The sequence below is a fragment of the Histomonas meleagridis genome, assembly GCF_020186115.1.
Source record: "Histomonas meleagridis strain 2922-C6/04-10x chromosome Unknown scaffold_143, whole genome shotgun sequence".
NCBI classification, from domain to species: Eukaryota; Parabasalia; order Tritrichomonadida; family Dientamoebidae; genus Histomonas; species Histomonas meleagridis.
Window position 1 is genome coordinate 83,527 of NW_027150929.1, and position 17,208 is coordinate 100,734.

Genomic DNA, 17,208 nt, shown 5'->3' on the forward strand with positions numbered 1-17,208 from the left:
GTTCACAACTTTCCGCAAGTGTTGAACTTTTATCTTGGAATGTATTAAAACCTGTTGAATCATAACATCGATTATCATCTGTAGAATTACCTTGACAAGTTTTCGGTACATTTGATAAACATTTTATTGCTAAGTTACCAAATGCTTTATCACCAATTACAATCGAATTGTTTTTACTAAGTTCTTTATCAAAATAAATTCGTGTTAATCCTTTACATTGAAGAAATGCATTTCGTCCAATATATGAAACATTTTTAGGAAATTGTAATACTTGTGTAAAACCTGTACAATAAGCAAATGCTGAATCACCAATATATATTAAAGATTGGGGTAAAATTAATTGGTTTTCTAATCCATGACAATCGAAGAATGCAAAATTACCAATATAAACTAAAGTGTTTGGTAAATCTAATGTACCTTTTAATGAAGTACAACTAAAGAATTCATTATTACCAATTTCTTTAAGGATTTTGGTGTGGATTTCAAGTTGTCCATTAAAACCTTTACATTCAGAGAATGCATAAGCGCCAATATATTCAACATTATCACCAATTATTAATGAACCAGTGAATGAAGAACATAATGTAAATGCATATTGATTAATTATTTTTACATTATTAGGTATAATTAAAGGTCCAGCAAATTTAAAATTAGAAAATGCATATGCACCAATTTCTATAAGTGAATCAGGTAATACTAATGATCCACCAAATGAAGTACAACCTAAGAATGCATATGATGAAATTATTTGTAATTTTGTATTATTAGTGAAATCTAAAATACCATTAAATCCATTACAATTAGCAAATGCACTTTGCCCAATTGAAACAAGGCGTTTAGGTAAAAATAATGATCTTGTAATACTTTTACATCCTGAAAATGATTCTCGTTCAATACTAATAAGTCTTTTAGGTAATCTTGAAGCTAAGTCAAATGAATCTAATTTCCAAAATGCTTCATCATCAATAATTAAATCTTTTCCATTTGAATGATATAAAATTAGGACATTGCTCAATGAAATGTGAACTAATCCTAGTAACAGTTGAAGCAATTTTTATGTATTTTAATGTTGACGACTTTTTTAATACAATATGACGGAATTATTGATGAAGAAAATAGAAAACTTTGATCGCATGAATCTTCAAATGAATATGATTCCATCTCTAAAACACTAGTACAATCAAATTCTAATGATGAACATTTAATTAATGCTTGTGATTCTATTTTAATAATTATTGAATTTTCATCTAGCAAAACACTTTTTAATGATGGACAATTACAAAAAGCATTGTGACCAAATGTTACATTTGAATAAATAAAATATATTGCTTGAAGTGATGTACAATCTGTAAATGAATTACTTAATATGAAATTACCATTAGAAAAAGATATAGTTGTAATTTTGGGACAATTTTTCGTTGAAAATTTTATGGTACCCAATCCAACAATACTAAGTGATTCCAAATTTTTACAATCAGTCACAAAATCACTTAAATTTCCTTTAGTACCAATGACAATTTGTTCAAGATTATCACAGCTCGAAATTGCACCATAAGAAATATCTTCTGAAAAAATTTCTAGATATTTTAATGAAGAACATCCATAAAATGCATCATTTCCAACGAATGTATTCTCGAGAATACCTAATCTTTTTAAATTTGTACATTCATAAAATGCATTCGATAAAACCATTACAGCTTTTAGTTGTTGAGGTTCTGAAATATCAAGGTTTTTACAATGGGAAAAACAACCATCATCAAAATATATATAAGAATTGTGATCAAAAGAAAGGTCATTAATATTTGTATATGCAAAACAACTAGAACCAAATGTTATGTTCTTAATAAAATAATTATTAAATGAAATATCACAACTTAAAGCAGAATTTTCAAATGCATACGAACCTATTTCTAATATTCTCTCATCATATGATTGTTTGAATGATATCGATGAAATATTTAATCCTTGAAAACATTTTTCACCAATTGTTTGAAGACTTCCAGGAAAGATAATTTCTCCTGTTAATTATGTATCAACAAATGCTGAATCGCCAATTGTTTTTAATTTAGAATCATCAGCAAATTGTTGTTTCAATTAATGATTTCAATTTCTCTTAATGAATATGGAAACATATTACCAAGTGGTTTAGTAAATGTATGATAAAAAAAAAGCATAAGAACATATTCTTGTAAGTTTTGAATTACTAGGAAATGAAATTGAAGAAATTTTTGTGAAAATAAAACAACGAGTACCAATTTCAGTTAGCTGAAAAGGAAATAATACATCACACGTTAATAAAATACATCCTTCAAAAACACTTTCACCTAAAATTAAACTTGCGTTTTCTGATGATGAATCTTCAAATGAGATTGATGAAATTTTTGTGTAATAAAAACACCCGTTGCCAATTATTTGCAGAGATGAAGATAATTGAATATGTCCAGTGAGATTTGCATGATAAAATACCGTAGATCCAAACATTTGAAGTTGTGAGCCTTCTTCGAAATTTTATAAAGCGATCTGTTGTGAATGAAAATAATTGGCTCCTATGGAAATTATGCTGCTTGGAATCGTGAGCGAACCACTTATAATACCGGTATGGCCCCCATGTAGAACTAAATGCGCTACAGGATAATTATTGTTTTGGTGTTGAATGGTAGATGGTATTACTAAATTATTTGTATCTTTGAGAATTTTGGTAAGATTTATTGAACTTGTGGATTCATCATAACAATATTCAAATAGGCCATCTGTTGTGTTATAATAGTCAGGTAAATTCTTTACGAATGAAAACAAGAATAAAAGAAAACAAAACATATATAAATGATCAATATGACAGTGAACTAACACAATAGTGTCATTAATTAACAAAAAAATATTTATCAAACTTTCAATTGAAATATTAATATTCTTAAGAACGATATTGATCGTAACGTTACAAGGAATTGAAAGAGTTATTGTTGTTACAGAACTTTTTGATATATTTCATACAATATTTTGTTTATTAAAAACGCCTTTACACACAACAAATTTCTTTAAAGTGTGCAAATCCATGTCGAATCCATTTTAAAAGAACATCATTCTGGGTATTTTGCACCCTGTTTGGATAAAGATGACTTGACAAAATTTCGCAAAGCTGAAAATGTTTTCTCATTTAGCCTTGACACATCAATGTTAATAACAGCTAAACCATTATCTAGCTCTGGTTGCATCTCTTTGATAATTTTTATCATTTCAAGATGGTCTTCATCAGATGAAATCATTGAAGTTGCATTTAAAAAATTATTAACGTCTTGTTCGCTAGGAGTAGCTAGAAATTTTCTCATTGGTCGTGCAGTTCCTATTGAGTCTGTGAGTTGCTTGATTTTTGCTGGTAGTTGGTTCATTAAGTCAGTAATATAAGTTCTTGTTTCATAAACTAAATTACACCATGAACTTAAATTATTGGCTTCGAAGCTTGCTCTTTCCTTTTTGAAAATCTTTCGATTTTCTGCAGCAGCAATTGCGAAATGAGACTTTTCTCCATGGTATATTTCTGCATTTTTCCATACCGTTTCTACATCATCATACCATTCTTGTATTTTTTTGTATTTCATATCTTCTAGGTTTTTTACGATTAATAGTAAATATTGTGGATTTTTGATTATTTTATAATAATCAGGAGCATCATCACCAATAGGATCCCGAAACGGGATTGAAATCGGATGCATCATTAACCTTTTCATTACATCTTTGGCTGATTCAAAAAGAGCTTCATTAAACATTCGTTTATCGGTATAGGGTGGTTCAAAACCGTTAACTAGCTTTTGGTCATTCGTTTGTTCTCTTTTACACATGTATAAACATACTCAAATTTTCAAATTCAACTACGCTTGTGTATGACAGGTTTGTAAGTTTTTTCATCAGATTTTATTTTTTTTAAAGATTCATTAATTAATGAATAAATTCATTCTTCAAAGGAAAAACGAAAATTAGATGTGACCCAAAAAGAATTGTTTTTAAAGATTAATATGATATCCAATTCTTTGAATTGGTTCTTTTTCTCAGTTTGATTTTTTAATGTGCACTTTTGATAACGAATTCTGAAGAAAAATGAACGACAGATGACGGTTTTAAATAAAATGATTGGGGTTTCGACAATTGAAGCAAAACTAACAGAATTGGATCGTCTTGAAGAACAATGGATGACCGAACGGACGGAACTCCTAACAAAGATATCAGCGTTAAAACAAGGTCAAGAAGAATGGCCCGAAGTTAAAGCAAATTTATTGGCCAAACTTCATAGCCTTCAAGCTCAAGCCGCTGAAGCAGATAAGCTTGCCCTGCTAATGTTAAACAGTTCCAACGAGAAATCAACAGATTCACCATCTTCATCAGCATTAGCTTCATCACCTACATCACCCAGTCATAGACAGCCACTTTCTGTTACTGCCCCACAAGCAAGTCCAGTATCCGCACCTTCATCAACTCCTTCAACTCCATCCAAACCAACTGCCAAAAAGTCGAAAACCACCAAAAAGCGTAAGAAACCCGTGCACAAAGCAGCTGCGGCTCCTCCACCACCCGCGGAGAGCACAACGACTGCAATTGATTCCACAGTTACATTTGATTATGCTCCCAAATTTACACTCAGTTTCCATCTTGACTCAATTAGATGCCTTGCTTTTCATCCAACGCTTCCATATCTTGCCTCAGGGTCAGATGATGGAACAATTCGAATCACAAATCTCGAGACCAAACGTGTCAAAGGTCGACGTAACCCCATTCAGTTTCTTTCGTTACGAGGGCATTCATCTCCTATTTTGTCATTAGCCGTACGAGGAAATGTGTTAATTAGTGGAGATGTTGATGGCGGAATCTCCGTATGGGAGTTTGGCGAGATGAAATCCACGCTATACGAAACCCATGGCCGTGTAGATCATCACCAAATATTCCATTCACATTTACATAATGATGCGATCTGGTCGATTGCCGCGCATGAGAAAAGTTCTTTCTTTGTTACTGCTTCTTCTGATCAAAGCGTTCGAACATACGATTGTAACACATATGAATCGACATCTATTTCCACGCCATCTATACCATGTAGTGTCGTTTTTATTAATGATGGCCAATTATTTGTTGTTGGTTGTATTGATGGTACAATCCTTGTGTATAACTCTAAGCTTGAGCTACAATCGACATTTAATTGTGGCTCACGTATTATTTCGATGTGCACATTTAATACACCTTCGAATATTCTTGTTGCTTGTGAAGATAAAAATGTGAAACTAATGGATGTAATGACTAAGGAAGAAAAGAAAAGTTTCGTTGGTCATGAAGATTTCGTTTCAAGTATTACTATGTTAAATAATGGATGCTTCTTCGCAACAACAAGCGCTGATAAAACTGTAAGAGCGTGGAGATCACAAACATTTGAAATAGTATACGCCGAGGCTCATCATAGAGATAAATATGGCGAAGGAGGCTTATGCGTAGCTTCAACACCTGCTTCGAACCCACATCAATTTTTCGCATCAAGCGGAGCTGAGGGAACCGTTAAGGTGTTTGCTCTTAAATAAATAATTAGAAACAATGGAAACAATTGTAAATGTGTTTTGAATATGAACTGGTAAGAAAAAAATGTGCTCATTTTGATACGTATACCATTTATCAAAACATTCGTATCTAAACCGAATTCTGTAGTACTAGCATTTCACAAAGGAAGTCAATATTAAATGTTATAGTTTGACGAAAACCGTTTATTTTTGAACGTTTAATATTTTTATTAAGAAGACGTTAAATTAATATTTCAGAGAAAATAAAGTAATCAATATTGAATATAAGCGGTTTTCTCGTTATTCGCAGATGAGCAAAACAAAACCCGCTGCAACAAATTCGCAGCCTGTAACAGAAACTTTTGAAGCCGAAATATCTTCAATCAAAGAAAAGGGAAAAGATTTGAAAGGAGAACAAAGAGAATTCTATGCTTCAATCGTACAAAGATTAGAAAATAATGTTAAAGTATTATCTGATTTAAGAGAAGAACATAAAGCGCTTAGGAATAATTTAGGCTCACTTGTCAAAACAATGAACAGTCTTTCAGAGGAATCAAATCTTCAAGAAGATATCAAACGTTTAAATCATGAAGTAAACTTTTTAAAGCGTCAAATCGACAAAGCAGTTCACAACAAAGAAAAATCAATTGCACGACAAAAAGAACTTGAAGCAATTTATTCCAATTTACAAAATGCTTCTGAGACCGTTCATCCTGAAGAAGCACGCATCCACTCCATGAAGAACAAGCTTGACAAAACCAACATCAAGAATGACGAAACATCTCATCTCATGAAAATCTATCAACAAATAATCCGTCAATTTGACAAACAAAAGATGCATTACGCACCAATTCTTCGTGCTACTCAACAACAGATTGATCAAGCACATCGAGACATTGGTGATCTTACATTAATTGCTCGTGATTCACGACATTCTCAAAACATTGCACGTGATGAATTTCTCACGACCGAAGCACAAATCAATGCATCTGAGCAACGTCGCCGGAAGATTCTTGAAGCCAAGAAAGCGCAAGCAGCCACATTACAATCGCAGCAAATTTTCCAATCCAAAGAATCCAGTAAACCATCTCGCGCATTGCATTCGCTCAACTCCCAATCGTCTGTTTTGCGCAACCGGATGAACAAAGCCGTCCGCGAGAAGCGCGAAGAGCGTTTTCGACAAGTTTCACAAACATATGATGACATACGCGAACACTTTGGTACGAATGACTCGGAAAAGATCCAACGATTTTTCGAAGAGCGTCGCGAGACGAGTAAAAACTTACAAAAACAAATCGAAGAACTCAAAGACAAATGTTCTCATTTAGAGGCTAAAGCATCGCAACTTAAATCATCTATTGAAGAAGCAGAGTTTGCGTCATCGCGAGGAGTCGGAGGAAAGCGACTTATAAACGAAGGGAAAGTTATATATGAGACGAAAGTACATGAAGTAGAGAATGAACAAAATGAAATTTCCGCTATCGAAACACATCAACGGACAGTCATCTCTGCGATTATGCACATCTTCGAGATAATGCAACTAGTTTGCAAAGTCGAAATCGATACTTCAGATCCAGCGGAAGTATTAAATTGGTGCAGAAATAAATGCGAAGAAGTTACGGAGGCACTCGAGAATGAGGACACTGACTTCGTGGAAATGGTAAATAGAAACGCATTTAAGGATTACGTCGAAAGAACTGAAGTCCCATTTAACATAGAGCAAATAGATTCGCCAAGAAGAAACGGAAAGAGAGCTGATAACCACAAGAGACAGTCGAAGGAAACAAAAAATGATACGGCGTCAAGAGTGTTGGATAGAAACGCGGTGAAGGCAATGGCGGCAAGAACTGTGTTGGCATCACAGCAGCAAAAGAAAAGAAATTAAATAAAGTTTTATTTGATAGCAAATATTAATAGTTGTTCTAATAAATTTATGCATTTTTTGATAAGATTCTTTGTATATATATACATGAGAATTTTCTCAGATTCTAATGGGACCCCATTAATGCTTTATTCAATCAATAAATTTAGATTTTCACTCAAAACTGAAACATTTTCCCTGTATGTTTTCCTTTTTCTGTAATAACTTATTATTCAAGAACAATTGATAATGCATATGTTAGGAATAACTAAAAATGGACTCAATTTTTGTGATAATTGTAATTGGTATAAACAAGATTGCCCACCAAGTAGTTTTGAATAAACAATTAATGGTCAAACTAAAATCTCTTGATCATCTTCAATTTTTCGAAAAATTAATAAATAGGTGCACAATTAAATATTTATCCATAAAAGACAAAATTGGTTTCTTTATCTCAGTAAATTTATTCTTTTATATAAGAGCACAATATAAATCTTTGTGTTATAATCTAAAATATATTAACATTCCAAGTTCCATTTTTTCAATAGGAGCAAATCCATTTCTTGGTTGCAAAGGTCTTCAAATTTTCGACGTTTCAAAAGAAATTTATATTTTAGTAATTATAACAACGATGGAGTTTTATATAATAAAGATATTTCACAACTAATGGTTTATCCAATAGGAAATTTATCGCAAACATTTCGTATTCCAAGCTTAGTCACTTCTATTCGCGCTCATTCATTTTAATATTGTACTAATATTACAACAATTTATTTTGGTGATAATGTTAAATCAATTGGGTTTTGTTCGTTTTCATGCTGTTCATCACTTAAATGTATTTATTTTTATGGTGAAACATCACCAACGATATCAAATGACGCGTTTTATGATATCACACCGAAAGTAATGACAATGGCATCATACGCAAATGATACGTTCGGAGATTTAAGTGTTATCAACATATTATGAATATTATTCCAATTTTTATTCAATATATTATTTAAATGAAAATATAACTGAAGACAACAACAATAATACCTGAAATAAATCATTGGTGTTAGGTTTCCTCCTCCAACAAATTTGAAAAAAAAAATATGTTTTATTAATAAAAAAAATGATATAATTTTGTTTATTTAGAATGAGTTTTTTATATTTTTAATGTACATTAATTCTCATTGGGGCCGGAAAATTATTTGAATCATTTTCATTATTTTTTATTGTTCTTTTAGGAGTTTCTGTTTTCATACATTGAACATCAAGTGGGATTTCGATATTTTTTGTATTGTTTAAAGATTTCTTAAGGTTTTCATTTGTTTTCTTTAATTCCTTAATTCTATTTTGAAGCTTTTCATTTTCTTCTTCTAGTCTTTTATTTTCTTCTTCTGTTGAATTGATTTTATTATTAAGTAAATCAATTTTTTCTTTGAGTTTTTTGTTTTCATTTTCAATTTCACAATTTTCTTTATTATGTTTTTCCAAAATTTCATTTAATTCGTCAATAGATAAATCACAATTTTTATTATCATTTATTAGTTCATAATTATTTATGTTTAAATTTTTAATTGTTTCATTAATTGATTGAATTTGTTGTTCGAATAATTTTTTGCTCTTGTTCATAAATTCATTCATTTCTTTTTGTATATTATTTTGAACACGATTCTCTATGTCTTCCTTGGTTTCTTGATGTAACTGATGAGTTATTAATGATGTTTCAGATGCCAATTGAAGTGAATATAATGATTCTTGAATTTGTGAATCATCTAATGAAATGTTTAAAATTAAAGAAGATTTTGATGACTTCTTCCCGGGTTCAAAAAGTTGTTTGAGCAAGTGAGTTAATTTTGAATCTTTATATGGAATTGTGGCTTTCCTTTGATCAAACTCTTGGAAAAATTTCACGCATTTTAAGAACATTTGAAGTGAAGTATTTGGTTTATCGCTATCTCTGATCAATGTGTTTACATTTGATGTCTTTCTTACGCTTTTTTCAGTTGCAGGAAGATCAACGAAAACGAAATATGATAACTTGTTCCGAATGGAAAGCTTGAGACGAATAACAGTGCTAGAAGATTTCCTTTGTTTATCACCTTTGTACTTAGAAGTGAAATTGTTGATATCATTGATTGTATTAAGTGGTAATTCAACCAAGTTTTTGATCTCAATTTCGCCATCCTTGTCAATTCCAATCCTTATTGAAGAGGATTTTTGTTTTGTGCATAGAAGATCAAAAATTGTTTCATTATTGATTTCCATTAATGAGATAGAAAGTCGAGGTTTGCGCTTTTCGTTGGATATTTTATTGAATATGTGATTTAATGTCATTTGAATTATACCAGAATTTTCATCATTGCCAAACAATGTATATGTTTTACCTGAGTTTTGAGGTCCAAAACAAAAAAAGAATGCATTTTTTTGCTCCAAGAAATCAGAAATCATTGGTAAAACGATCGTTTCAAATAAAGAGCTTTGAGTTTGGTTGATTTCAATTTTTTGTGGAAATTTAAAACAAATTTTTCCTTCAGATGATTCTAAAAGTAAATCATTGTCTTTAATTTGATAATTGCTCTCAATAGTTTGTTGGAGAATAGGTTTTATTCTGAGATAAGTTTTGATTTTATTGTCTGATTTAGATGAAGGTTTTATTATCTTAACATGTCGTGTGGGTTTTGTTTTCTCTAAGTTTTTAGTATGAGTTGATTGCTTGTTTTGTTTGTCTTTGGTTGCTTTGGATATCATTTTTAAATTTGTTAAACGTACGGATGCGGCAACCGTTTTGCTTCTGGCTTAACGGCTTTACCCATTTTTTCCCGATAAATTTGTCAAAATTCAAAGTGTGTTCAAATAATGTGTACTTTACACGAATTCCGACACATTCAAAACAAAATAATGGCTGAAGATCGTGGGATAAAAGTTGTATTGATTGGCGATCCTGCTGTTGGCAAAAGTTGTATTGCAAACCGAGCAGTTACAGGCGTTTTTAACGAAGAAATGGAGGCAACACTTGGGGCTTCTTATATTTCAAAAGTAGTTACATTCAACGATAAAGAATACAAGCTTCAAATATGGGACACAGCAGGACAAGAAAAGTTTCGTGGTTTAACACCTCTTTATTTTCGAGGTGCAAATGTTGCACTAATTGTTTACGCGATTGATAATATCGATAGTTTTCATGCAGTCGAAAAATGGCTAACGCGTCTAAGAGAATCGGCAGACAAAGACGTTCGAATTTTTTTGGTGGCAAATAAAATCGATAACATAGCGTACAAAGTTGTAGAATCGGATGAAGGTCAGGAACTAGCAGAAAAGATTGGTGCAACATTTTATGAGGTTAGTGCAAAAACAGGTCAAGGTGTAGATGATCTTTTTGCTGAAATTCCAGAAGCTTACGAAGGTCAATCAAACAGCGAACAAAATTCACAACAAACAGTCAAAATAGATGGCAAAAAGTCAAAGAAACACAAGTCTAAGCTTGGAAAATGCTAACGTGTAAAAACCTTTTTGGCGCTACAATTAATAACCGTTATAATGCAAGCAATTTTTCGTTTTCGAAATTCAAAAATTGAATTATACCAAATTATTTGTTCAAAAACATTGAATTAATTCCGTTAACCTGGCAGTCAAGGTCAAGTGATTTAACGTCTTTAAACGTTTTCCAGTCATGACCGTTATAATGGATATGTTTAGGTGGTTCAACCAGATAAAAATTTGCTTTTCTAGCGAAGGGTACCCTTCATAAAGTACTTATTCTTTTCAATTTTGCAAAATGAATTGCCCATGGGGAGCCTTGGGCAAGTTTGAATGAAGTGTGAACTTTACACCAACGATACACTCTGAAAAAACCACAGTTTGGTGGGTTGCAGTGGGCATGTTTGAATGGTATTCAAAATGTATTAGTTGGTACATTAACAATGTTATTTCCAATAACAATTTCATAAATTGGAATACGAACAGATAATGTAGAACCTGTCTCTAATGCTAATCGTGAAGTAATATGGATAATATATAGTGAGATCTTGCTCAGTATAATTAGGAATTCTTCCATTATTTTGCAAAACTCCATACGCTCTTTCTAAATCATGATCAGTTATGGGAGAATTAGAAGAACTGGTTAATTTACGATGTAAAACTCGTTCTTTATTTAGTGAATAATATGATTCATTACGTGTACCAATACGATAAGGATCAAACATAAAAATAAATAGGTGGTGAAATATTTATTCAAATATAATTGCATGATTTAATTGTAATCCTCTTTATGTCCCAAATCACTTTCATCATCAGATTCTGCAGTAGTGATTAATAATATTATTGAATTACCTGCATTCAAATTACGTGCAGACCTAGTACGAAATACTTGCATTTGATCAAATCCTGGTGTGATATATTTTGACATAATAACATTTTGATTAGGTTCATATAATGATGCTGGTGCTACAGGAGTACCTCTTTAAATATATAGACAGTGGGAAAAGTGCGTCCGTCAGCCTTTTTTTCGATGAATAAATAAGTAAAAGAAAATTTGTTTACTTATTATGCAATGTATTCACCTTGAGTTTCAATTGTAATTATAAGTCTGTTCATCCATTCATTATATAGGATGTCCGGGAGAAATGTTAGCATATCTATATATAGACAATTAATATAATTAATATTATTATATTATAATAGAGCACTTTGGATACAATATAAATATATATATATAATATTTATTTAATATTTCAGACAATTTGGTAAATTTTGGATTTTTCTTCGAAAAAATTTGAAGGATTTATTTTTGTCACAATGCAAACACACAGAAAATGATTGACCAAGATAGTGTCGCAAGATATCTCAGCCTAAAAGGATGGACAGCTGTTAAAATTTATATTAAAATTTATGAAGGAGACTTTAGGTACTTCCTGGAAATCATATCAGAGTATTGCTAGAGCGATTAGATTAGGAACAATTGGAACAAATAGTAATGAGTCTAATGAATCAATTAATTTCACTGAACCATCAAACACTGATGAAAATATGTGGATATGTTTGATGAATTCCCTTTCTCTTCAGTTAGGCAAATAGCCCATAAAACATATATCCCAAGATCAAGTGTTTACGATCACCTAATCAAAATTAAGTTCGTTTGCATACACCTTCATTGGGTACCCCATTCTCTTACACCATAGCAAAAAAAGTGCGGGTTCGATTATGTATCAAACTATCATAGGTCATTAGAACTGCAAAAAAAGATTCCTAGAGGCATTTTGTTACAGAAGATGAAAAATGGTTTTATTTCAACTATGATTATCGAGAAAGATGGGGACAAATAGGGGATAACCCAGAAGAAATTGTATCAAATAAAATTTCTTCTCAAAAATTCATGTTGTCAATATATTTCAATGCAAATGGTTTTGTTATCGTTGACTGTCTTCCTAGAGGTCAAAAGTTTAATGCACACTACTACGTGAATAATATTCTATCTAAACTTGTTCAAAGATTCAATGATGGTTTTGATAAATATTTAATTTTGCACGTTGACAATGCAAAACCGCATACTGCTCGTATCACCACAAATTTTATTGACTCGAACCAGATGATAAGAGCTCCGAATCCCCCATATCCACATGATGTAGCACCATTAGATTTTTGTCTTTTAAATAATGTCAAAGAAAAGCTCAAGGGTTATTCATTTGAGACCCCTGAAGAGTTAAGACATCAGGTTCATCGAATTTTAAATGACATTTCAGAAGATGAATTGAACCGTGCTTCTCTGAACTGGGAAGAGAGATTTCAAATAGTTATTGAGACCAAAGGTGAATACATTCACTAAATATAAAAATAATATTTTATGTTTTCATTTATTATCTTTATATGTTGAAATGCTAACACTTTTACCGGACACCCTATATAGGGCTTCGTAGGTGTCTTTAAAAATACTATACAGTAACGCCTAAACCTTTTGAAAAGTTGATCTTTATTTTCAAACATCTCACCTTTGAGCATTTTTTTTCGATATCCGAACAGAAAAAAGTCAGACGGTGCGAGATCTGGCGAAAACGGGGGTTGCAGAAGTTTCTGAATGCTCACTTCATTCAATTTTTCATGAACCATATGAGGTCGGGCGTTATTCATATGAAAAAAATACCCCTCAGTTGAAATTCTTTTTGCCGAATCTCCAAGTACAACTTCAGAAAAAAATTTCGATCGAATTTTTGACCTATTGGGAGCATTGTTATTGATTTGATACCATTTATCAACCATATAACAAATATCATCACTTTTTTGGAGGCAATAGTTTGTTTGGGTTTGTTTGGTTTTTGCACTCCAGATTCAATTTACATGAAGTTTCTCCCGTTAACAAAATAAATCCAGGTTTCATTTTGCGTCAATATGTGCCTCAGTCTGTGATCATATGAACTAACCAAAGAAAATTGACAACAGAACGTAATTCCTCAATTGGAACTGACATAAGAATGATTAAACGTTCTTTTTCAGAGGGTATCCTGAAAAAAAGTCGTTTTACTTCATGCATCATATTTATTTGAAAAACAGTATTATAATATATTTATTATAAATTATATTATATAACTTGATTTTATAAAAATCTAATATTAATCGAAATAAAATATGACGAACGGACTTTTTCCACCCCCTATATTTATTTGTAAAAGATGGATTATAACTTGGAACAATCCCCCAGAAAACTGGCAAGAAAACGATTAAGAACTAATGATTAATAACATCGAATCTCTAATCGCAGAAAAAGAATATGCTCCTACAACATGGAATTGTCATATTCACGGATATTTCCAGATTGAGTATTAATTAGTATAAACAAACTGTAAAGTCATGGTTACCAAGTATATATACTTTTGTCTCGCCCAAATTTGTAATTTTATATCAGAAAAATTGATAGCATTAAGATATTATTGAAAATTGGATTGAGTTATAATTTTTGGCGCCAGTATTGGCGGGATCGATGGTAGCGAAAAATTCCCTGAAACTGCTAATGATTATATCAAATTCATGTGATAACCGTTGTTGATACAAAATCAGTTTATTATCCTCATGTTGACCTATCTTTACGCAACTCCTGGACCACCGGGGGATCAGTGTGGCAGGGTTGAGAATGGATCGCCTGCACATTCACGCTACAGCGTCAGGTAGGTCAACAATAACAAATTAATACAGTAAAACAATAGTGAACATGTCAGAAGGAGATCTCAGCATTGCATCTCAACAAAACATCAATGAACATCTCAAATGAACAAAAAAAATAATAAATATTGAAAATGTTTTTTGACTTTTGTTATTGATAAATTTTTCTTTTTCTTCACAATATGTGAATTTTTCTTAATAAAAATTGCTTTTTTTATTTTAATTTAACTTTGACGTATTTTTTTCATGAATCGTTTGAACCGTGTCTATAATGACAATCCAAGATTCCACAAAGATCACAAAGAATACATAAATTACGACATATGGATGCTAATATGTGCAGAATTTCAGGACGAAAAGGCCATACCATCCATAAGCAATAGAACTGGTATTCCTCCATCAACTCTTCATACATGGAGGATATGCTACCGGGAAGATCAAAAATGGTCCCCAAGAGATAACAACTGGGGAAGAAGAAATAGAATTTTTAAAGGAGAAAAAGAAAATAACCTTGCATCATATTATTGATCAAGGAAAGTTTTACTCCACAAATAAAGACTTCAAAGAAATCGCAATTGAATACTACTTGAGTATTCACCCAGGTGATGACATTAAAATGTTCAATTGTTCGGAGGGGTCAATTGCGCATTTCAAAAGAAGACACAAGTTCTCATCCAAAAGGTTCCATTTCAAATGCAGGATGAAACGTTACATCGGAACAAAGGCAACATTGGCTGGAACAAATGTGCAAGCTTTTGGCAAAAGTACCTCATACGAAAATCATAAATTGTGATGAGACTTCATACTGCCTATACCCAAAAGGTTTGCTTACATGTGATGTTGTCGGACAAGATAATGTGAAGACATTGATCCGAAGGAACGAGAAGGACAACATGACGGTTATAGCTAGTATAACAGCAGAAGGCAAGAAATTCCCTCTTATGTATATAGCGAAGGGCAAAACCGAGAGAGCCGAAAATTCACAAATTGGTGATATTGGTCCGCATTGGAAAACCCACTCGGAAAGTGGATGGATGACAAACGAAGCTTTCCGAATATACCTGAGAAAATTGCGAGAGCATTTTGGTGATAACAAGACGATTCACCTGGTTTTGGACTGCTACAAAACCCACAAAAGTAAACTGATCAGGAATTTGGCAGAAAATCTCAACATTTCATATCACTTTATTTCTCCAGGAATGATGAATTTCAGCCACTCGATAGGAAGATCTTTGGCATCGTGAAGGAACATGCAAAAAAATTTCATCGGAAACGCGTAAAAAAGGTAATTGGCAACATCACAAAAAGTGGAGCGTGTGTGAAATGATTCAAGCCTGGGATCTTATAAAGAAGGAATCTTCGGTTTTGAATTCATGGGACATCTATGATGCATGGCATATTGAATAAAAATCATTATAAATTGATCTAATTTTTTCGAAATAATCGATAATTGTCAAAAGAATCAAAATTTCCAATAATTTAAAATTTATATAGTATTTGATATTTAAATGACAACGTAGGGATATGCTTTAAATAACATTCATTATGTGGCTTAAAATAATTTTAATAAACCGATGCACCGATCAAAGATTTTTTCCGTCCGAAATTTTAAATGATACATATCAAATTACATATGATATAGTCTTTTAATTAGCCTCGTAGCAGCCGTTTAATAAACAATTAATTATTAAATAACATACTATTAATATGTAACTTGTAACGTAACGTAATGTTAAATATAACTATTATAAAGAAAAAAGTATAATGAAGTTGTAACCAAACAAGTTACGTCACGAAGTCTGGTGGTAAAAAAAAGCGCACTTTTTGATTGGTTTATGCAACAACAATAGTGAAAGTAGGGTTCGTTTTTGGGGGTGATGAGTTTTGATCGGCGTGCATTTAAAACGAAGTTGAGGTGCCCTTTCTTTTTTTCTGGACGATTAAATTGGAACAAGGTAAATTGTTTATATATGGATTTGCATTTCCATATTGTAAGAGACTTTGGTGCAAATGGATCTCTCTTGGCTACATTTGCCATTGCTTGGTAACCAACATTAGCTTCCTGCTTATATGCCATTATATAGGCGAGTTCTTCTTGAGTTACAGGAGGAGATGGACGACCACAATTTCGAATTTGGATTTCGAACATTTCACAAATCTCATGTACCCTATCTCTTCCGATGTGGTATTTCTTCATCACTGCCTTTACGCCTTTGGCACAGATATCGTACTTGAACTTATCAATGCTGAAGCTCATTAAAAGTAAACCTGACAAATATTGGATTTAAATTTATCGAATATTCAATTGTTTCAATATCTATCAATTCATTCAATTTTTTAATAAAAATTTTTGAACGTATATGTATAAAAAATCTTAAGATGCTTTGAAGCATGTTAATATACATTACATTATATATTGTTTTCATCTTGGTATTATTATATAACTCAAAAAACCAAGTATTAGGACTGTTAGAAAATATCTTTATATAATATGTTTTCAAAGTTTTCTTATTAATAAATTTATCTTTAATACGACGTTTAATAACATTTTTTATTTTCTTATTAGTTGCACTAGAAATAACTTTCATAATATGTTTTTTTACATGATAATAGAATTTAAAATGTGTCTTATCTATAATACTTGTTACTTGTTAAAAAAGGAGTGAAATAATCAGT

The 17,208-nt window shown here is 31.7% G+C and overlaps 3 protein-coding genes across 3 annotated transcripts; all 3 read left to right on the forward strand.

Annotated features, from left to right (window-relative positions):
* Positions 1–4,121: 4,121 nt before the first annotated feature.
* Positions 4,122–5,558, forward strand: GO595_009894 (striatin-4; the record flags this gene model as incomplete). The annotated part of the gene is made up of 1 exon (XM_067923630.1): positions 4,122–5,558. One exon carries the CDS (start codon positions 4,122–4,124, stop codon positions 5,556–5,558), a length of 1,437 nt encoding a protein of 478 aa, XP_067769843.1.
* Positions 5,559–5,844: 286 nt separating this feature from the next.
* Positions 5,845–7,419, forward strand: GO595_009895 (uncharacterized protein; the record flags this gene model as incomplete). Its single annotated transcript, XM_067923631.1, has 1 exon — positions 5,845–7,419. One exon carries the CDS (start codon positions 5,845–5,847, stop codon positions 7,417–7,419), a length of 1,575 nt encoding a protein of 524 aa, XP_067769844.1.
* Positions 7,420–10,281: 2,862 nt separating this feature from the next.
* On the forward strand, positions 10,282–10,878 carry GO595_009896 (small GTP-binding protein; the record flags this gene model as incomplete). The annotated part of the gene is made up of 1 exon (XM_067923632.1): positions 10,282–10,878. The coding sequence occupies one exon, from the start codon at positions 10,282–10,284 to the stop codon at positions 10,876–10,878; it is 597 nt and encodes a 198-aa protein (XP_067769845.1).
* Between the last annotated feature and the right edge of the window lie 6,330 nt (positions 10,879–17,208).